Source organism: Ostrea edulis, chromosome 1, assembly GCF_947568905.1.
Source record: "Ostrea edulis chromosome 1, xbOstEdul1.1, whole genome shotgun sequence".
Taxonomy (NCBI): Eukaryota; Metazoa; Mollusca; class Bivalvia; order Ostreida; family Ostreidae; genus Ostrea; species Ostrea edulis.
Window position 1 is genome coordinate 19,647,347 of NC_079164.1, and position 22,355 is coordinate 19,669,701.

Consider the following 22,355-nt stretch of genomic DNA (forward strand, 5'->3'; position numbering starts at 1 on the left):
GACACTGATTGGTTATCTCTTTACATTAGCAGACACTGATTGGTTATCTCTTTACATTAGTGGACACTGATTGGTTATCTCTTAACATTAGTGGACACTGATTGGTTATCTCTTTACATTAGCAGACACTGATTGGTTATCTCTTTACATTAGTGGACACTGATTGGTTATCTCTTTACATTAGCAGACACTGATTGGATATCTCTTTACATTAGCAGACACTGATTGGTTATCTCTTTACATTAGCAGACACTGATTGGTTATCTCTTTATATTAGTGGACACTGACTGGTCATCTCTTTATATTAGTGGACACTGATTTTTTACATGGTTAGACATTGATTGTTTTTTTTGTTTTGTTTACACGTGGGTGAACAATGATTGGTTATCTGTTTACATGGATAAAGCTCTGCCATTTAGTCAACCTTCAGTTTATGGAAGGGCATAGTTTCATCATTTGATTTTCTTTACACCATTTGATATTGGTCAATTTTTTATCTTCTGAGCATACAATAATTGTTGTCAATCACAAACTTTTTGTAATGCCTGAAATTATCAAAGGGAAAATATCAAACTATCGAATTAATCTGAAATCATATCAATCAATTTTAATGTTTAGGAGTTATGTTACAGTACAAAACTACCTGGACTGATCCACATGTACATGTGTAATAGCTAAAATATAGACATAACTCGTCACATTTTTAAAAAAGATTTTAATATTTTGTGGTCAATCAACAAATCATACTATAACAATTAAATGAATCAACTGATTCAGCAATAACAAAATTTAAATTTCCATAAAATTCTTCCCTGTTCATTACTATACATGATGATAATGAGGATGATGATGCATGTAATTTGTATCTAATAACAGGAACACCGATCACTAAAATCACAATGCCAAATATATGTGGTACTTGTAAGTATGCAAATTCCAGAATCAAGTCTGTAATATGAATCAAACTGCCTTGTCACAAAATACATTTTATTCAATTTTTTTTTTTTTTTTTGTAATTTGCAATGTTATTGAAAGTCCCCATATCATTTTGACGAATTGAATTTCATGAAATGAAATACACATTGATTTACAATATGCCATAGTCATCTGGTTAAAACAAATTCAGTTATATCTGTACTGTATCTATGTTTAACTTAAAATCACTAGTGTGTAAATCATTTCACACAAGATAACTCCAATCTTTCACAAAATTGTCCCTTCTTAAAAACATCTTGTCACAATATTTTTGTAATTTTATTCCTTGAATCTATTATTAAATAACTCCATATTCCAGGTTAGTAGGTTTAAAGTTTGCTAGTAGCTGGCTGTTCTCCCATCAGTGTAAACTCCCTGTAGGTTTAATCAAAGTTTGCTAGTAGCTGGCTGTTCTTTCATCAGTGTAAACTCCCTGTAGGTTTAATCAAAGTTTGCTAGTAGCTGGCTGTTCTTTCATCAGTGTAAACTCCCCATTGAATGCTTCCTGTATCACATCATCCAGTGTGTGAGCCAAAACAATGGTCAACTCTTGCTGTTGGTAAAATCAAAGGAAAATTTTTCAAACTCACAAAAATCACCTTCCGAGTAAAATTACCAGCATTCCATTTTTTTTTTAGATACAGTGCACCACCACAGCACATGACACACCCATCAGATGTTTATTCATTATAATGCATGACACAAAATCATGTCCACCTTACTTGGTACAAAGATTGCACCAATATCTTTGCTTTAAGGTCTGGAGTAAAACCAAGATCATACCTTTTATTACACATTGCATTTGACTTGTCAATATATCTCTTGAATTGATCATATAACTACAGAAATATTTCAAAACATACTTTCATTTTTTAACATGTATTTAGATTATTTCTTTCACATGGTATGAATGACTTATTTTGGGTTGTATAAAGAAATGTCCCATGTGACAAATTTCCACAGCCTTCTTACATTATACTCATTTAACTGGACTGATGTAATAATTAGCTCTTATTAAAATGATTTCTGCATGTTCAGCTGACCTCTTTGGAACACCATGGTTTGAATCATTACTCCCAAGGGACAAACCGAATCTTAACTGGACAGTCTAATCAAAAATATCTTTGTATATCAAACGGAAGTCCTTGAAACACCATGGCTTAAGTCATTATTCTCATGAGATAATACCTCTATCTGTTGTATGATGTGCTTGTTAAGTCTTTGCAAATTTTGTAGTACAATACTGCATATGTGTCTATTGCACATTGAAAATGACTTGTTAATATATATCTCCTGAATTGTTCAAATAACTACAGATATATTTCAAAACTTAATCTCATTTTATTACATGTATTACAAGGCTTAGATCATTATTCCCAAGAGACAAAAGGAATCTTAATTGGACAGTCTAACCTAACTGAACTCCTGGCTTAGATCATTATTCCCAAGAGACAAAAGGAATCTTAATTGGACAGTCTAATCTAACTGAACTCCTGGCTTAGATCATTATTCTCATGAGACAATTCCTCTATCTGTTGTGTGATGTGCTTGTTACATTGTAATATTGCATATATTTATACCATTAATAATGGAAACAAAATAATCAAGCAGCAATTCACATTTCTCTACAGATACAAAAATTGACAAAGTTTGTTGATTCTAGGACTCATATCTACATGAGCCCAAAAAAGGGTTATCCAATATATGACCATATCATCTTAATTATAAGTCCGAGTAATTAATTATAAATAACAGTGACCTTGATTTGGGTGTGACACACCTACCAAAGACGTATCAACTGACCAAATTTGATAATTCTAGACCAAATAATTGTTCAGTTATGAGTCGGACAGGATTTTGCCATATTTGGCCATATTGTTTTACTCTGAGGTCACTTGACAGTGACCTATTTTAAAGTGTGACCAACCCACAATGTGTAAAATATAATTTCTGATTTAGTCATAATCTTAGGTAGCTGTGAAAAAATATGAAAACCTCTTTTCTCTCAATATGCAATATCATTTACAATTTTTGTTTGTTTGTTTGTTTTGTTTTTTTCACTCATACTGAGACGTCACCAGCTGTAGGTAAATTAACACAAATTTAAACCTACATTGTATGCAGAGTGCTTATGGTCATAGCAGTGCGGGTTCTTTATCATGCTTACACCTGCCACGACACAGGACCTCGGTTTTTAAAGTCATATCTGAAAGACCTGTAATTCTCACTTCTAAATGCTGAGCATTTGGCAAAGGAGCAATCACTACCTATGTATATGTCTTGGGTGTGACTCAGCCATGGTACAAGCGGGGCTTGAACTCACAACCTCCCGGTTATGAATCGACTGCTCCACCACTGAACTACCAATAGTTTGTTAAAAGTAAAACATATATGTGAAAAAGAAATTGATCATATTATTTCTAAGTTTCCTCAGATATGACTTTCATTCTTTGATATAGATAATTTATTGCTTTTGTTGTGAATGCAGGAGGTGCATAGTGTAATTACAGGTGTGAATATTGAGAACTGTTGTATATATAAATGTCAATAAAATAAAGCATTGTTAAGAAAGCATTAAATAATTTGTACGTTGCACCACACGTGTTTCCTCCATTACATCGTCTTCTCAAATTCTCGCGAGAATATAGAAGGACTACTTTCGAGGGCACCTGAGCGCTTGTTATAAATTACTTTGCCGGGGACAACAACAACGATTTTATATCATTTTAAAGTTACATATATCCCACCAAGGTGAATGGTAATTATATCATAAAGTGAAAATATTTAGCTATTCATTTTACTTTACAGCGATCATAGAATATAATGTTATTTTTCGAAAATCGATACTACATTATGATACAGGATTATTTATGTTAATAAGTCGCTAGTGCGCCATGTTAAGAGGTAAATAGGTCAAAAACCAAAACATAATCAGGTGTTGTTCCAAATGACCTATCAAGAATACAGCTTGGAGATGAGTTCTAAATTTAAGCGCTAAAGAAAGGAACGCACTATGATGCAAGTGTGATATCTTTTAAATGATGAATAACTTTCAGTGTTCAGAAGTGAAAAATCGATGAAGATGAGTTCAAACTGGAGGAATTAGGACCACCAAAATGAAAGCAGTATAATCTGTATTCAGTGATAATATATATTTTAACCTACCCTGATGTTGTTGGGTATTTCCAGTAGATCCTTCTCATTTCTGTACGGCATTATAATTCTTCTGATACCTGCTCTGTGTGCTGCTAAAACTTTCTCCTTGATTCCACCGACCTTACAAGAAAGTATGTTCCAAGAAACTCAAAGCATAGATAACACGTTATTTTGTATTTTCAGTTGACATATCCTTGATTTTTTTGCATGTTCAAAAACAGTAATGCCAAAAGGAAGTGGAAATTTGCATAAACTGTTGAACTTTAACACTGACAGCTTGACAACAATTCAGCACACTTACAGGAAGCACCAGACCTCGTAGAGTTATTTCCCCTGTCATTGCAACATCTGACCGGACACATTTACGACCGAACAAGGACACCAACACTGTCGCTATGGTAACACCTGCAGACGGTCCATCTTTACCAACTGCTCCGGCTGGGAAGTGAATATGAATGTCTTTCTTGTCCAGTAAACTTTTCTCCCTCTCAAATCCCAGCTGTGAAAGAATTGTGAAAATTTTGGAATAAGTCTTCAACCCAGAGTCATTAGAATCCTTCATTTGTGATGTTTGTTTACACTGGAATTCAAATTCCACCTATACACACCCTCCTGGCATGCGACCTGACCCAGTTCATGGCCAGTTCTGCCGACTCCTTCATCACGTCCCCTAGCTGTCCTGTCAAAGTCATCTTGCCATCCCCATCCATTTGTGTAGCTTCCACAAACATGATCTCTCCCCCCATAGGGGTCCAGGCCAGTCCTACAGCTACACCTGGCTGACCAAGTCGCTGGGAAACTTCACTCTCATAAGCTGGTGGCTATATCAAAAAATAAACATTGCTACTTGATATCATCATCATACTATAGAAGTGGTTATTTACGCGTGGGGGAAATTTACACTAATTACGCGGTCACATGATAAGCATGTAAATTTCCCTCACGTGTACAGTTATAAATAATTGATACGATATATATCATATTCAGTTACCGCATATTTTCCCCCACGCATAATGTTGTACGTGGGAAAACACATACTTAACCCCCAGGCTAAATAACCACTTGTACAGTACCTCTCTATAAATATTTTTTGAAGGCAGAAATAAGGAATACAGGAGATCAGCAATAAATGCACATAATGATATGCAATCAGCAATAAATGCACATAATGATATGCAATCAGCAATAAATGCACATAATGATATGCAATCAGCAATAAATGCACATAATGATATGCAATCAGCAATAAATGCACATAATGATATGCAATCAGCAATAAATGCACATAATGATACGCAATCAGCAATAAATGCACATAATGATATGCAATCAGCAATAAATGCACATAATGATATACAAAGACATTCACTTTACAAAAAAAAGGACTGTTAATACAAACAAACTTTAAGATGTTACAAAATGATAAGAAATGTTCCCCTTCTTGTTACCCCAAGTATATCCTCTAGAGCTGTTTCATCAATGACTATAGGCATCTCTGGTGGATGTGCAAGAGCAGACACGTCTGGGGACACAGCCTGAGACAGACTGGAGTTTGTGACCTGCTTCTGATCACCTGTTGTCTCCACCTTCTCGTGTCGGGCTTTAGAGTTGTGTTCTGCCACACGTACAGCCACGGCTCTACATACACCCCCGATTCTCCTCTCCAGGGTCCTCACTCCAGCCTCACGGGTGTACTTTGCAGCTAAACAGTAATTAATTCAGGTTACTAATTAAAATGATTACACCCTACAGCATTTAATGAAATACTGAAATTTCATTTCCATTTTAACAATTAACTAGATATTGATGGAATAAAAATTATGTTCTTTGGTGCCAAAAAGATTTAGCATCCTTTTTTAAAACTCTAACCAACATATTAAAAAATAACCCACACAATTTTATTAATGTTACAATATTTGGATGGACTAATTCCTCATTTACCAATGAGCTTTACAGTTTCTTCTGGTATTTGTATTTGCTCTAGGGTAAGTCCATTTTCTTTAATCTGCTTTGGCAACAGGTGTTGCATCGCTATGGTAACTTTTTCCTCCTGAGTGTATCCTGGTATTTGGATGATTTCCATTCTGTCCAGCAGAGCAGGAGGAATAGTGGACATGTTGTTAGCAGTTGCTATAAATAGGACTTGTGACAAATCAAAGGGCACATTCAGATAACTTCACCAGAGTCAAGAAATTATTTCATTTGAATGATTATACAAACAATTTTAACATTACTTTATCTCATTTTGTCAAAATGTGTTTGTGAAACAAAATATCCTGGATATTGGCAAATTCTTTTGACCTCTAAATTTGACCATGATACATTCTGAAAAACAGCTTAATTCATGAATATACATGCCAAATCTGAAGTCTTTCTTCCATATACACATATTAAAAATTATGGACAGACAAAAGAAGAATAAACTGACATAAAAATGGATATGAAACACATATATCTCCCTAATATTTATTCCTTTGTATATTATAAATATTAGATATTTTGATGGAGTAAAACTTTAGGATGTTTATACATGTAACAAAGTGTTTGCAAGTGAGGGAGCAGGCAATTCTTGTGGAAGTAAAAAATACTACAAATTGAATTAAAATTGAACTCGAGGTTAATTCAGATTGTTCTTCTGATCTGTTAACAATCACAGCTACGGTATTTGAACCTTCGTTGTACATTTCTAATAGACACGAGCCAGAGGCATTGATAAACACACTAGGATTATGTATACCAACTTTCTAAACGCTTGCATGATGATAATTTTTTCAATCCATTAGTCTTCACAAAATTCACAAAGATTTCCACTATGCAAATATTTTCATGTTTACAGTATCATATTAATCGTTCTATAGAAATGATTTACCCATGTTGAAACATCACACACAAATGTATTAAGTTACTAAATATTAGGCCTATTCCTAATGCATAAATTCACTACGTAGGATACTGGTCTGTGAATGTGTTATTCTGCTCCGGGTCCAAAACCTCTAACAGTGCAGCAGCTGGGTCCCCATGAAGAGACTTGCCCTGTAGAACGATATTACTTGTAAACTAAATAAATTTGTGTGTACACTGTAGAGATACATGTAGATTTGGGTTACACCCCCCACTCCTTTCAATTTTGTGGGAATTAAGTTTAATATTAGTGACAGAGAATTATAACCCTTACAAGTTTATCCACTTCATCCAATAAAAATACAGGATTGTTGACCCCAACCAATCGTAGGCCCTGAATTATCCTTCCTGGCATGGACCCTATGTATGTTCGCCTGTGACCTCTGATGTCCGACTGATCACAAATTCCTCCTAAGGCAATTCTTTAATAGATGTTACAGTCAAAATTCAATAGAAGCATATTTCAGAAAACCAATAGAATTCATTGATTCTCATGCATAAGACAATTGAGGTATAACATATACAAAAGTAAAAGTATAACTAAGGCCAAATTAAAAATCATTAGTTTATCCGTTGAAAAGGTACCGCATGGAATTTTTTTGGTCAATTTATATTTGTTTACTTATGTAAATGAGGTAACTCTTATTTTAACATAATTAAAGGTATTTTTTTATCAAATAATTATTGAATGCATATTCATTTATGCGCAAGTGTTTAAAAATCATACATATAGTGTAAATTTAATAGTAAGTAATGTGAAGCTTTCTTTAAAAGAAATAAAAATTCCATTGTTTTATATATATATATATATATATATATATATATATATATATATATATATATATATATTTATATATATATACCTGAAAAAGAAAAGGTAACTCGTTCTACATTCTACAGTCAACATAAAAAGAAAGATAACTCTTACTACAGCCAAGTAAAAAAATAATAAAACAAAAATACCTGCCTGACTCATCAAAAATTTTAATTTTTGGCCTGAGAAACTATTTATTAATCTTTATGGCCTAATTGATGTACTGGGTATTATTGTATTGGTATTTTGTTTAAGATTTAAGAAATATTTTCAAACACAATTTCAAACAGATCGTTTCATCAGAAAAAAAAATAATCTGCCTATATTGTTCAATTCTTAACAATGTCTTTACTGACCTGTGAAATTCCCTGCCCAGTGTATGAGCTATAGATTTCCCTACACTTGTTTTCCCTACTCCTGGAGGTCCCACAAAACACAGGATAGGTCCCTTCAGGGAGTTCTTCAGCTGACGCACAGCCAGATACTCAAGCACTCTCTTCTTCAATTTATCAAGGCCATAATGATCAGCATCCAAGTCTTTCCTGCAACACAGGTGCTAAGCTCTGACACATGCCTTGCTTGTATAACATCTAGTGTTGTTAAGTTCACATAAACATGATATATACCTCTCGGCTCTGGTGTTGTTAAGTTCAGATAAACATGATGTACACCTTGCTTGTATAACATCTAGTGTTGGTAAGTTCAGTTAAACATGATATATACCTTGCTTGTATAACATCTAGTGTTGGTAAGTTCAGATAAACATGATATATACCTTGCTTGTATAACATCTAGTGTTGGTAAGTTCAGATAAACATGATATATACCTTGCTTGTATAACATCTAGTGTTGGTAAGTTCAGATAAACATGATATATACCTTGCTTGTATAACATCTAGTGTTGGTAAGTTCAGTTAAACATGATATATACCTTGCTTGTATAACATCTAGTGTTGGTAAGTTCAGTTAAACATGATATATACCTTGCTTGTATAACATCTAGTGTTGGTAAGTTCAGATAAACATGATATATACCTTGCTTGTATAACATCTAGTGTTGGTAAGTTCAGTTAAACATGATATATACCTTGCTTGTATAACATCTAGTGTTGGTAAGTTCAGTTAAACATGATATATACCTTGCTTGTATAACATCTAGTGTTGGTAAGTTCAGATAAACATGATATATACCTTGCTTGTATAACATCTAGTGTTGGTAAGTTCAGTTAAACATGATATATACTTTGCTTGTATAACATCTAGTGTTGGTAAGTTCAGATAAACATTATATATACCTTGCTTGTATAACATCTAGTGTTGTTAAGTTCAGTTAAACATGATCTATACCTTGCTTGTATAACATCTAATGCATCCTTGCTATTCTTTGCCCATGGAAGTTCTACCATCAGCTCCAAATAATTCCTAAAATACACAATGCACATTTGGTATCAGAAAGGCATAATTTTTAAACATTCAGAACTGGTGTCTGATCCTGTGGTATATAACATGTAAATGTTGCACGATATTCAGAACTGGTGCCTGATCCTCTGGTATATAACATGTAAATGTTGCACGATATTCAGAACTGGTGCCCGATCCTGTGGTATATAACATGTAAATGTTGCACGATATTCAGAACTGGTGCCCGATCCTGGGGTATGTAACATGTAAATGTTGCATGTACTTCTGGGTCACATTGAAAAGTTTCGCCCCAAGAAAACCATTGTCGACAAATATCTTACAAGTTCCCTCATTTATCTTTATTGATCAAAATCTGAATCATGGCTACATTACTATATAGAAAATATTTCAGTCCATGCATGCTGCTGTTATTGTCCAGTTTGATTGGTGTTCTACATATACTAACTAACTGAACCAAATCAAAAACTAACATTTCAACTGAACCAAATCAAAAACTACCCAGATTGAATTGAATATGAAACCAGGAAGTCTGTGTCACGATTTGACTATTCATGACATGTCACGATTTCACTATTCATGACATGTCACGATTTGAATATTCATGACATGTCATGATTTGACTATTCATGACATGTCACAATTTGACTATTCATGAAATGTCGTTTCACTACTTGTAGTTATTGGAATTTTTGGTTATGGATCCGTTTCTCTTGAAGATAATGACAAAACATAACTGCTCCCATGATAGAGACAGGAAGTTATACCCACAAACCTGATAAGTGCGTGTTCTGGCATCTGTTGGGGCATCTTCTTCATTCTCTTCAGTTCTTTCATTGCTGCTTTGTGGGCATGGTCTGGCATGTTAGCGGTCCTGTTGGTTATCAAAGACTTTTTTGTTAAATGTATAAATGCCTGTTACTATAAACCCTCTCTATAATGCAATATTACTCTGTTCTATGTTGCTCACCAATGCCTAAGCTTTCAACTACTGTACAGATTATAGTATTACGTATATTACACAGCATGTGACCTTACTTAATTTTCTGCTCCAAGTCCATGGAGTCATCAGCCTCGTTATCGTCCTCCTCTTCCAGGTCTGAATTTATGTTTCTGAAGGTTTTCCTCATTCTGCCAGGTCGTGAGTCGCCCTCCTTTCGTGTCACAATCTGGTACCTGTCCTTCCTGGCTTTCTGTAGCAACCTAAGCCCCTAAGTATAAAAAATCTCATTTCAAAATGGCCCGACTTTATCCAACCAGTACAAAGTATGGTCAGTACATCATGCACTTTTGAAGATGGTATCATTCAATAAGAAAAAGGCATAAAAAACACACCAACATCGATAAAATCTTATTCCATGATTTATTTTCTTACTTCAATCTGCCTCATCAGAAGTGGCAACGCTTTCTTGAATCTCTCAGTCAAATCCACAGCATCCAAAACTTGAATCTTCTCAGAATATGAAGCTTTCACTATAGCAGCACAAATGTCGGGCAAGTGCTGGCTTGGCAAATTTTCCAACATTTTCTGAAAATGTCCAGGAAAAGAACTTTTAATACATGTATCCCGATTGTGTTGAATTGCAGATCTGAAATGTTCCCCATTTGCATAGATTTAAGATACAAAGTAGTCCATGATCTGATAAAAATATTCCTCACATTGCTGTAAGCAGTAGTTTCTTTTTACCTTAAGTTTAGCTACAACAGGTATTGAAATGTCCAGCATATCCACTAGTTTGGCTGCCTGTTCCCGAAAATTTTCTGCGAGAGCCTCTAACTCGGCGCTTTCATTGGCACCTTTTATTGCTTCACCTGAACAAAGTATTCTATTTTACTAATCAAAATTATAAAATTTTACAAAGTTCTTACACATATATATCTTTTGTGTTTACACACAGTAAATTCTGCTCTTGAGGTATTTCATATACAACTACCCATATCATCTGGAAGTTTATCAAGTTGTGTTACAGTGGCCACTGGGAAGGGAGTTTCCTGCAAGAGTTCCTGCATTCTAAATCGACAGAGACCCGTCACCAACAGAGTGTATGCTGGTTTGGGCCAATTCGTCCCAGTCACCTGGACCACCACTGCTGCGGTACCTATAGAGTGCAGAGCAGAGAGATCCTCTCCCTGTTAAAACATACAATGCACATGTATTATTTATATATACATATATATATATATATAAATATATAATACTGTAATAATAATAATCTTAGGTATATGATAAATTTATTCTTTTTAAAAATCAATAATCTTTGTATAATAGACGTCAAAACTTATTCTGCATCCGAGTAAATCTGATACTTTAAATAGTCTATTCTTCAAATTGCTATGTGCCACATCTTCTGCCAAATGTCTAAAACTTTTGTTCAGTTTCGAGTGGCAGTCAGCTTAGGCTTAAAGTATATATAATGATCAGCTGATGTTACACGTGTGAAAAATGAACAAAATAGAAGGTGATTAGAAATCTTAGACTAGTTCCATACCTCTTCATCTAACTTCTCTGTGGGAACTACACCTATGATGGTGCTGCTTAATGTATTTCTGCTAAGAAGTCGACTTTTTACCATGTTCATGCTGAAAATTAGATTACAATAAATCTGAATTGTATTGTGTGAACTAGACTTTGTTATACGTGTATGTTATATGGATGTATGTGTTTTGTATAAGTCTCTAATCAGTAAATTAATGGTCTTTTTAAACTATTGCCCCTTGTGAATCCATAATTGGTCAATAAATCATATCATTTTTAACATAATTAGAGTAAAATATCATGATTGTCTCATCATATGGTGCAAGATATTCAATATCATACTTAACTATTGGAATAACCTCTGACCTTGTGTGTCTAAGAGAAGGTGTAATGTTATATATGTTATAGGCAAATTTTTATTTGCTGTGCAAATTCAAATAATCTTTGTTCAAAGTCAAATATGGTAAAAACAAAACATTATTTAGCTCTAAAGAGCTATTTACCGACTATAAAATATTAGTAAATTCGGAAAGCATTTGAAAGGACAGTATTTCTAGAAGACAATGTAAATGTCTTTATATTTCACTCTCATTCAGTGATGATACAGTTGTTTTACCGGTATTTAATATTTGCCAGTATCGAAATAAAAGAAGTAGGTACAGTTTCTAAAGTCATCTGGCCCAAAATATCGATGATTTCACTTGGAGCTCAAACCCTGGCATTCAAATAAGGAATAGATTAGCAAGTTTACCCAAAATTTGCTCTGTTTGATCAGCAAAATGATTTGTGTCATATAACGAGAGCTTGAAGTTGGCGTAAAATTGCAAAAATGCCATTTTCAATGAAAATATCCACAAATTCAGGTGGTTTTCCTTTCAGAAAACATATAGCGTATGCGTTGAGCAAATTCATATTCAAGCATGTTTTTCATCTTAAAATAATACATAATATATATCATTTTCATTTTGCTTGACAAATGCTCACATCTTTTCCTGGGCAATTAATCTGTATGACATTTGACAGTTTTCGGGCTTATTTTGAAAGGCGGGAAATGTCTTATTCATGATGTCATAATGCTATCCATTTAGGAATATCATTCTGATTTTGTTGACATAGTATACCTGGCATATATTTTACGTTCTTAAAACGCTGATTAAGGTTTTTATAGAGAGAAATTTTTCTGGGCCTTTTTATGTATACAATCATACCTTTTTCTTTAGTTAGATAATCTTAAAAAACATAGTGAAGGGTTTAAAAATTTCTTACTAGGTAAATACAATAAAAGGATGAATAGTTTCCCCTGTGTAGTGTCTCTGTAACATCTGCATGATTATTTTCTACAGTATTTACAATTTGAAACAATGACCCTGATGTGAACACGTGCAAGTGCAAGTCATATAAAATGAAAGCGTGTTTGCGAATGCGTCTAACTCAAAATTTGCAGTGTGTTGTTGATCCAGATTGAGTATGTTGTCAACATTTAAGATAAATGTAACAAGTCCAAATATTATCTAAACAATAATTGACATTTAAATGAAATTATAACATCCAAACTAACCACGTGTTGTTTTCCTAGTTCTGAACCATGAATTTTCTCAGTTTTAAAAATGTCGTTTTAACGGGATCCAAAATCCTGAAAAGCTGGCAAAAGGGAAGATACTCACCAAAACAAATTACAAGAAAAGATATTCCATGAAAATTGTGTCTCAGAGATGGTTGATTTAATTTTGATAAAGCATATCACAAAAAGTTTATCATAAAATGCATAATTTTTCACATAGTGTTTAGTTTTGAAAAAAATCATCTAAATCAGCAAGTAATGTTTATAAATATACTTTATGTAGAATTTTCTTGAAGGCATATTTCAACAACAATTTCGATCATTGGGTCAGCTTCGTATACAGTAGAGGGTGCTAATTGATTCTATACTGACAAATGAATTCGAAACTTGGGAAATAGGAGGGTGTTGTAATTAACATTTCTGTGCCTGTACCTTTCAAATTTTGGGAATTTTGGTACCACTTATTTGAAAAGCATAGAAATACAAATTACACAACAACCAAGAACATGTGGACAGGGCTCCCTTTCTGTCTCATTTTTGGAACTTCGAACATGTAGGTTGAGTGCACGACATAACAACAAACCGATTCGCTAAAACGACTGTACTAATCCTAAATCGTCCACATGACATTACATCCATGGCTCGTGAAGTCGCAATCTATTAAGTTGTATGAAATTAAATTACGAAACCAGGTGTATCATTGAAAAGCGTATCGATTACTTAACAAAACATTCCTAACAATCAAAACCAAACTTAAGACATTACTTTTTCATGCTCTTCACAGGAATTCTCATCGAAGATCCTGGCAAGAGAACGCTGTTTTTTACCAGAAGCAAAGGCAAACGCCGAGGAATTGTTATGGTCGACGCCATTTTCAGCTTTTTCTGGAAATTGCCAGTGATCACGTGATAAGTGAAAATAGTAACATCCTAAAAGGTCAACGTCCATTGGGTTTATGTAACTAGCAATTAGCTACTTAATAAAGTGTCTCTGACAATTTAAAAAAAAAAAAATCCTATGCACTTAAATATACTTTTAGCTGCCAGTAATGCAAAAGTAGACGTATTATGATTTTTAAATATATTGAATTTGATAGATCACATGACCATCACATTGATAATGCCTTTCGGAAGGTATCGAGATTTTACCTTAGGAGTTATGGAAGATAAAATTATCGGTGTTATGTAAACAATCGTATGACTTTGACGAAATGAATAAACGGGCTGTCAGATTCTAGAAGATGGCTGCTAGAATTCCACAAGAGGTAGTATAATGTTACAATTTGTGACAAAATATATACTAATGATTGTAAAACAGCAGAAGGCATTTGAAAAAAACACTTGGAAGGGGGGGGGATTTATGATGTGTCATTTTGAAGAATTGCAGTTCGATATAGTCAGTGAATATAATATTATGACAGGGACCTATATACTGTTAGTATATAGGTCCCTGATTATGATCTCTCTCTCTCTCTCTCTTTCTCTCTCTCTCGGGTGGGTGTAAATGTAGTCCGGGACATATGTCCCGGGACATATGTCCCGCGATGTCCAATATTGATATTCGCCGATTTAACGTTTTATGTTAGTTTTTTTTTAAATATCTTACTAAATGTGTTTTGAGACCACACCAAGAGTCTTCATTGTGAATTTGGTGTATGAAAATTCCCTAATTATTTAATAAATGACTTTTATTTATTCTTTTGGGTGTAAAAGTAGTCCCGAAAATTTTACGAAGAAAACGCATTTCCGGTTTTTGTTTCTGCCTTGTTCATAATTAAAATAAAGTTTTAATGTGTTTTATTTGTCTGTTGATTTTGCTTGGATATTGTTTTATATCACAACAAAAAGATTTATTAAATATTCCACTTGTTATATGAATGCTCGTCCTTCTTTCTATGGGACATCGCTTCGATGGTTGATCCGATACGAAAGAGTGTAAAAATAAAACCGGAACAAGGTGACAGTTTGAACTCGTTTTTAGCTGCAGAACTGTAGCTCTCTGAAAAAATATTTTGACATAACAGAGAGCTACAGAGCCACCCCTTATAAAAACCTTCGATTTACGGCGCACAAAAAGCTGCGCACGGTTGAGGCCTTATATCGTTGTATTCTTGAGTTACTGTCTCATAAATTTAATATCAAAAAATTCTTAACATATTTTCCTACTATACTTGTGTCTAAACATACCTTCAAATATTCATTAAAGCCCCACACGACCTGAAAACTCCCAGCTTCAAATGATTTCGTTTGTTGACGTAGCCATGTTAGGTAGCCGGTCAATTCGAATCCTGATTAATTTCCATACTTGCACAATAACGTCTAGATGTGAACTAATATCCCCACAAATATTTTAGCTAAATATTTTAAATCATATATCATCCCAGTGCCTTTAAATAATAATTATTCAAATAGCTAAACTCACGACAATGCGGCTTTCATTAGTCTGGTCCGATCTCCATCCCTGTCACACGAGTGTTAAGGACTTTAGTAGCATTTTCATGAATCAAGAGCTTATTTTACCTTTAGAAAAACTTTATTTTTTAATTTCTATAAATTATTGGTATTGATAATAAATGAAGAGCGAATACATAACATATAACGAATTTTATGAATATATACCAAAAACAACAGGGTACGAACTGACCCGGCTACCTAACATGGCTACGTCAACAAACGAAATCATTTGAAGCTGGGAGTTTTCAGGTCGTGTGGGGCTTTAATGAATATTTGAAGGTATGTTTAGACACAAGTATAGTAGGAAAATATGTTAAGAATTTTTTGATATTAAATTTATGAGACAGTAACTCAAGAATACAACGATATAAGGCCTCAACCGTGCGCAGCTTTTTGTGCGCCGTAAATCGAAGGTTTTTATAAGGGGTGGCTCTGTAGCTCTCTGTTATGTCAAAATATTTTTTCAGAGAGCTACAGTTCTGCAGCTAACTCGTTTTATGAATAGCTAGGCAAGTGTTTTAAAGAGTACGTTTAGTAAGAAAGTTTGATTATAATTGGTATATTCAAAATATTATGAGTAATAATAGGTCAATAAATAATGAAAAGATATGTCTTGTTGAATATTCAGCTGTCCTCTCTATGGAATATATTTACATGTATCATTTTGAAGCGAATATGAATATAAATATTTAAAATTTTCTCTTCAATATTATTAAAAGTGTGTAAGGTAAATACTAAATTCTAGCATTACTATTAATCAATATACATGGTTTTACTAATTATTGACATTAAATGAGAGCTGCTATCAAGATTAATGATCATCTAAAATAATTATTCAAATGCAGAAGCGCGCACATGATTTAACGATGAGAAGTAAATTGATAACCCTGTTTTACTTTGGAAGACAAAGGTTGGCGACCACCATTTCTCTAAATCAACCAAAATCAATTATAATGCAGATACACACATATGAAAATGGTGAGCATTGAAATTGAATGGCCAAATTCTTTAATAACGTCATTGGGTGCCGAATTTCCCCCCACCAATATTGAAAATTAAAATGTGTGAACAATATGCTTGTTGATTTTCCAGTTATATGTAGCAAGAACTGGACAACGTAATTAAATGAGACATTCTTTACATATCTTATTAACTTACGACCAAAACCCCCCATGCAATAGTTGTTCAATTATTGATCCTTCCACGATATTATATATAAATTACATTACATTTAACTTCTATGAAATACATGTACATTAGCGTTGTTGCTAGATTATTTTGAGTTTGTAACGAAGTGATATATTATATTATAAATATTAATGATAAATACCGCCGTATTACCAGCCCTTACCTGAATGCGGATTTAATGTTTTCATCTCAGTCCGGTTTTTAAATTAATATCCCAATTAGCTGCGATGTCCCGAGGGAAAAATGGGTTTAAAAACCGTTTATCAGATTAATTTGTTTAATCAAACAAAATGACTAGAAATAAGGATGTCTTATGATTATCAACAGGACACAATACGTAAAGGTTATAAATGTTTTGTGCATAAACAAGGCGAAAACAAAAACCGGAAATGCGTTTTCTTCGTAAAATTTTCGGGACTACTTTTACACCCAAAAGAATAAATAAAAGTCATTTATCAAATAATTAGGGAATTTTCATACATCAAATTCACAATGAAGACACTTGGTGATTGTCTTAAAACACATTTAGTAAGATATTTAAAAAAAAACTAACATAAAACGTTAAATCGGCGAATATCAATATTGGACATCGCGGGACATATGTCCCGGACTACATTTACACCCCCCCCACCCCCCCCCCCCCCTCTCTCTCTCTCGTTTTCTACGCGCCAGTGGCTAGGATCATCTTGTACGTGTATGAATTCATGTATACCACGCAGTACTATAGTACTGTCACTATCCATTCGACCAGTATTTGCGGAAGGCCGGGGTTCGAATCCCGGCCGCGAGAGACCTAAGTCGTTAAAACAGGTAGTGACAGTTCCATAGCCAAACGCTCGGCATCAGGTGTGAATGTCACAGGTCCTCGGAGATTACCTTAAAAACGGATGACCAGTGTCACAGTTGGTGTGGCACGCTAAAGAATTTAACCCTCACTGCTCAATGGTCGTAGGCGCCGAGCATAGGCCTAAATTTGAAGCCCTTCACCGATCTTGGTGAGGTTTCCATATGAGTGAAAAATTCTCGAGTGAGACGTTAAGCAAGATACAATCAATCAATCAATCGACCAGTAATAGTCAGTTAATTCACATTTCTTCTGCACATCAACTAAATATACATATACAACATATCCAACATTGGATTTTGCTTTCAATTGCAAGAATAGTGAGACTGAAGATAAACTGTGTACCGTTTATACTGGTCCGTTTAAAAGATAATATTCAACGAAAGATTACTGTTAATGGAAACTGCATCTACGAATCTCAAACTTTTCTCTTTTTTTTTTTTAACCCTTCCCAAGAAACTAATGTATATTTTCAATCATGAAATAAAAAAAAGTTTTGTGTTTACTTAGAAATTTTATTTTTTGAAAACATTAAAAGAACTACTTAGTTTTATTAAAATGTACAGCATGAATTTTATTATTTTTATTGACATTGGAGACAGTGTAAATTATTTGTTTTACTCTGCATAAACTAACCCGGTCGTGGATTTACCGTGCATGAAATGATTGTGACAATTTCATACTTTTGTTTTGAACTGATGTTTATATAAATATACGCATGTATGTAAAATCTTCCCGTGGTCCTTGATTGGTTAATAAAATATCTTGTGTACCAGTAATATCATGTATATTGGGGCATTGTTGGTTTGTAATGAATGCATGTACTTGATGGAGAATTGTCATGAACTGTATTCAAAGTCATTATTACCGAAAGTTGACCGATATACTAGTATCATAAATCTGATGTCAAGGTCACAAGCACACAACACTAACGGAATTTTTCAACGCTAATTTTTTGATTAATTGAAGCTATTAGGCCATAAAATTATTAACAGGTTCATCTAATCATCTGATACTTAGGAAATCTTACAAATTGTAAAAGTAACTTTAACCCTTATTTATCTTCTAAGATTCCACAACATAAAAAAGTAAAACCTATACAAAAAATAAACTTGAAGATCACAACACTGTACTATATATAGGAACACAATTATTTTGAATACGGAATTGCAATAAATCATGTGTTACATCCTCAAAGTACACGTGTACAATTTGTTTTAAAGATACACTTTCACTTCCGCCACTTGCATGTTTGCGTGTCGCGACAGAACTGTAGCTCTCTAGGAAAATGGGATTCATTACAATTCTTTTCCAGTGAGCTACGGTTCATATTCATACTAAAAATAACTGAGTTAACTGTTTGAGAATCTGTACATTGTGATATTGTGATATATGAAAATATCCTTTTATTTACAGGTCATCACGCATATAATGCGTTTCTTGAATGTATCTGACCGGAAGGAGGCGGCCCTGGTAAACAAGCTCTGGTACGAGGCTTCGCTGGACCCCATACTACAGCGGGATGTTGTCCTTCACTTTAATGGGGATACAAATTATGTCCCACTTTCTACCGTCAGTCACAGGCGATTATCTCATTTGACCTTAAGTCAGCTAGATAATTCCATGAATACCAAGCATGTCTTGCTTAAGTCGTGTAAACAAATCAGTGACAGTTTGAAATCCTTGTCTTTCAAATCTTGTAATATTACCGAAAGCACGTTTGTAGAGATTCTTTCTTATTGTATAAATCTTACAAGTATTGATCTCACTAATTGCAACAGTATATTTTTGTCTGGTAAACTTCTGGAAAGAAATACAGATCTGCAGATTTTGAGAGAGTCGTTGAAAAAAGTGAAAGATTTGAACCTGTCGTCCATTCGTCAGCTCTCTGATGTGACGTTTAACAGAATCGTAACTATATGTCCCAACGTAGAAAGAATATGGTTGGTAGGGTCGAACATTGTGTTCAACAGTGATCATTACATTCCAAGAGGAAAATCAAAGGTTGCCAGCAGTGCCGTGCTAACTTTTCAAAACATACTTGACTTTGTGCGTGTGCAAGCCGCTGTTTTAACCACATTAGACTTAAGCCGGAATCAAATTAACGACGAAGCTTTAGAGAGTCTGGTGACCATTCCCGATCTACACTTACAAGAAGTGCATTTGCTGGCATGCAAGGACATTGAGGACGAAGGACTCATTGCACTGAGTCACAATCAAAAGTCTCTGAAGGTCTTGAACATCAAGGAATGCATGGGAGTAACTGACTCGAGCGTGAGCGCTGTGGCGGCTAATCTAGTTCAGCTGGAGACCCTCGCCATAAACCGGTGTCGAAATGTGACCGCGTACTCCGTCAGAAAGTTTTCTAACCTGTGGCACTTACAAACGATAGAAATGTCAGATTTGTATCAAGTGACGTCTGCTGGTATAGAAGCTGGGCTCTGCGGCAATGCTGGCATGCCACTGACTCATATCAATTTGAGTTGCTGTTCTTTGGTCCAAGATGACTTTATTTCGAAATTGTGCGACACTCATCCATACATAGTCCATTTGGACCTCGGCTCTTGCACTAATCTTACAAACCAAAGCATTTTTGAAATATCCAAGAGTCTCAAACAGATTCAATTTCTGCGGCTTGCCTGGTGCAAGAAGATTACCGACCTGGGAATTCTTGGATTTGAACAAAACATTGAGGAAGAGAGACCAGTTGAAGTAGGATGCAACAAAAATTACGAAAGCACAACTATATTCCGTAAACCAACGTCAAAAGAAGAGAAACTGAAAGTTGAAAAGCTTAAAAAGGAAATAATCGAAAAAGAACTGCTTCGGTACAAATTGAGTAATCTTTCAAAGCTGCGAGATCTCGATTTGTCAGTATGCCTTGGTTTGACAGATATCGGTTTAACTCAGGTTCTGAAGTTCCAAGAACTTCGTTACTTAAATCTGAATATGATACCAATTACCGATACCACCGTTATGGCGCTTACGGCTGTGAATCCAAGCCTTGAACATCTTGTTCTAGCGAAATGCGCCGCAATTACAGACCATGCTATCGAGGCGGTGGCGAAACGTCTTCCACGAGTGAACAACTTGAACATCTCCAACTGTGACAGTCTGACGGACAAGAGTATTCGTTTCCTCCAGATCCACTGCAAACGTCTTCGAAGCCTTGATGTTTCGTTTTGCAGGAACATCTCTCCAGAAGCGATAGACGACTTGGAGAGATGTTCCCAGTCGCTACAAACGGTCAATCGTCGCTTAGTTGGAGGCAAAACATATTAAGCAGTCTCCTCTGAAATTATAATTTATTTTTATGAATATATACATTGAAAATTGACAATCACAATATACCCCATTTGATTGTTGAACTGATATTGATTATCTAGAAGAAAGTCGTTATATTCTTGAAGTAAGTGTGGATATATTTTACTGTTGGTTGAGGATTTCTTAACCTCGGGTCATTCCATGCTTTATTCGTACATTAGTGGACTACAGTGTAGTAGGAGAAGCCAATCAGACTATGCCTACGTCTTTCATTTGTGTTATTATAGAAATGTTACATTTTATTCAGTTGTGTTTAACATGGGATACAACGGGTGTTTGACCTATGAACTTGCACTCCACAATTTTTGTATAAATGCTTTAAGAAAGTTTACGAGTTTAATTAGAATCTGTAAAGGATTCATTGCAAAATATGTGTTCATATGTACTTCCAATTCCGGATGCTGTGATATTTCTTTTACTATTCACTGTTTGTGTTTTAATCATTTTCATGAATACCTAAATAAAAAATTCTGACAACAAAGTCGAGTTTTTTTTTTACCCCCCCCCCCCAAATCCATCTTTAAGTTAAGTTTCATTATAATCTCATTTTTATTATGGTTACATTAGGAAATATTTAATTTAAAATCCGTTCCATTGACCACGTAGGCCCAGGAGAAATGCATTGGAGAGTAACCCCGGCCCTCATGTCGAGATATTTTGTGGAGATTGAAATTTAAAAAAACGAACCCAAAGGGTGGTTTTAATCTTAGTAGTGTGAGAATAAGGGAGTTTTTCATTTCAACAATTCCGACGACGAAGTAAACTGTAGATCTCTATATATCACTATGGTGATGTTTGTAATATGTTGCCTGATATACATTTTTATCTTTTTAATTTTACACCAGTGGACCGCACATTACAGATTAATCTTTATTTAGGCTTGGTGTAATTTTCAAAATGTGCGCGCGCGCGCATGTGTGTTTAAATGAGATGGGGTATTGGATTTAGAAACTTTTTGGGCGGTTTGTGTGTGTGTTTAAAAATCCTTGTTATTATCATGTCAAACATATATCCATACTAATTTCAGTGAAAATATTAGTGATATCGCAAACCCTACCAATATTTTCCATACAAGACATATTTGTACATGTAAGAGGTAAAAATGTGTAAGTATCTATAAAGTAATGTATACCATAGATCTACAATGAGACAAGATGTACCAGGTATAACTCCGATGCTAATTCTACAAATGTTCATTATATATCATTATTCTAAAAAAATAATTTTATACATGCGCGGATCTA

General features: G+C 34.4%; 2 protein-coding genes across 3 annotated transcripts; one reads left to right on the forward strand and one right to left on the reverse strand.

Moving 5' to 3' along the window:
- Positions 1-698: 698 nt before the first annotated feature.
- LOC125663600 (lon protease homolog 2, peroxisomal-like) lies at positions 699-14,374 on the reverse strand. 2 transcript variants are annotated; one of them, XR_008799704.1, is made up of 18 exons: positions 14,068-14,277; positions 11,755-11,845; positions 11,200-11,395; positions 10,953-11,077; positions 10,641-10,793; positions 10,304-10,476; positions 10,041-10,139; positions 9,194-9,268; positions 8,203-8,388; positions 7,307-7,454; positions 7,085-7,164; positions 6,073-6,305; positions 5,580-5,833; positions 4,740-4,952; positions 4,433-4,630; positions 4,141-4,251; positions 3,243-3,335; positions 1,398-1,528 (listed from the first exon to the last, which is right to left on the reverse strand). XR_008799704.1 is itself a non-coding variant. In XM_056152991.1 (17 exons), the coding sequence occupies exons 1-17, from the start codon at positions 14,172-14,174 to the stop codon at positions 1,421-1,423; spliced, it is 2,550 nt and encodes an 849-aa protein (XP_056008966.1). In that variant the 5' UTR covers positions 14,175-14,374; the 3' UTR covers positions 699-1,420. The 2 variants fall into 2 exon arrangements, 1 of the variants encoding a protein (XP_056008966.1); XM_056152991.1 differs by lacking the exon at positions 3,243-3,335 and having other exon boundaries at positions 699-1,528; positions 14,068-14,374.
- A 46-nt stretch (positions 14,375-14,420) lies between these two features.
- LOC125663605 (F-box/LRR-repeat protein 20-like) lies at positions 14,421-21,592 on the forward strand. The gene is made up of 2 exons (XM_048895885.2): positions 14,421-14,566; positions 19,204-21,592. The coding sequence occupies exons 1-2, from the start codon at positions 14,543-14,545 to the stop codon at positions 21,067-21,069; spliced, it is 1,890 nt and encodes a 629-aa protein (XP_048751842.2). The 5' UTR covers positions 14,421-14,542; the 3' UTR covers positions 21,070-21,592.
- The last annotated feature ends 763 nt before the right edge of the window (positions 21,593-22,355 follow it).

Excerpts from the sequence above, each read along its gene's own strand:
- LOC125663600 (XM_056152991.1), bottom strand. The coding sequence starts at position 14,174 with ATGGCGTCGACCATAACAATTCCTCGGCGTTTGCCTTTGCTTCTGGTA. Across the intron at positions 5,834-6,072 it reads AGAAACTGTAAAGCTCATTG|CTGCAAAGTACACCCGTGAG; the intron begins GTAAATGAGGAA and ends ATTACTGTTTAG. Across the intron at positions 4,252-4,432 it reads TACGAGGTCTGGTGCTTCCT|GTCGGTGGAATCAAGGAGAA; the intron begins GTAAGTGTGCTG and ends CTTTCTTGTAAG.
- LOC125663605 (XM_048895885.2), top strand. The coding sequence starts at position 14,543 with ATGGCTGCTAGAATTCCACAAGAG. Across the intron at positions 14,567-19,203 it reads CTGCTAGAATTCCACAAGAG|GTCATCACGCATATAATGCG; the intron begins GTAGTATAATGT and ends TTTTATTTACAG.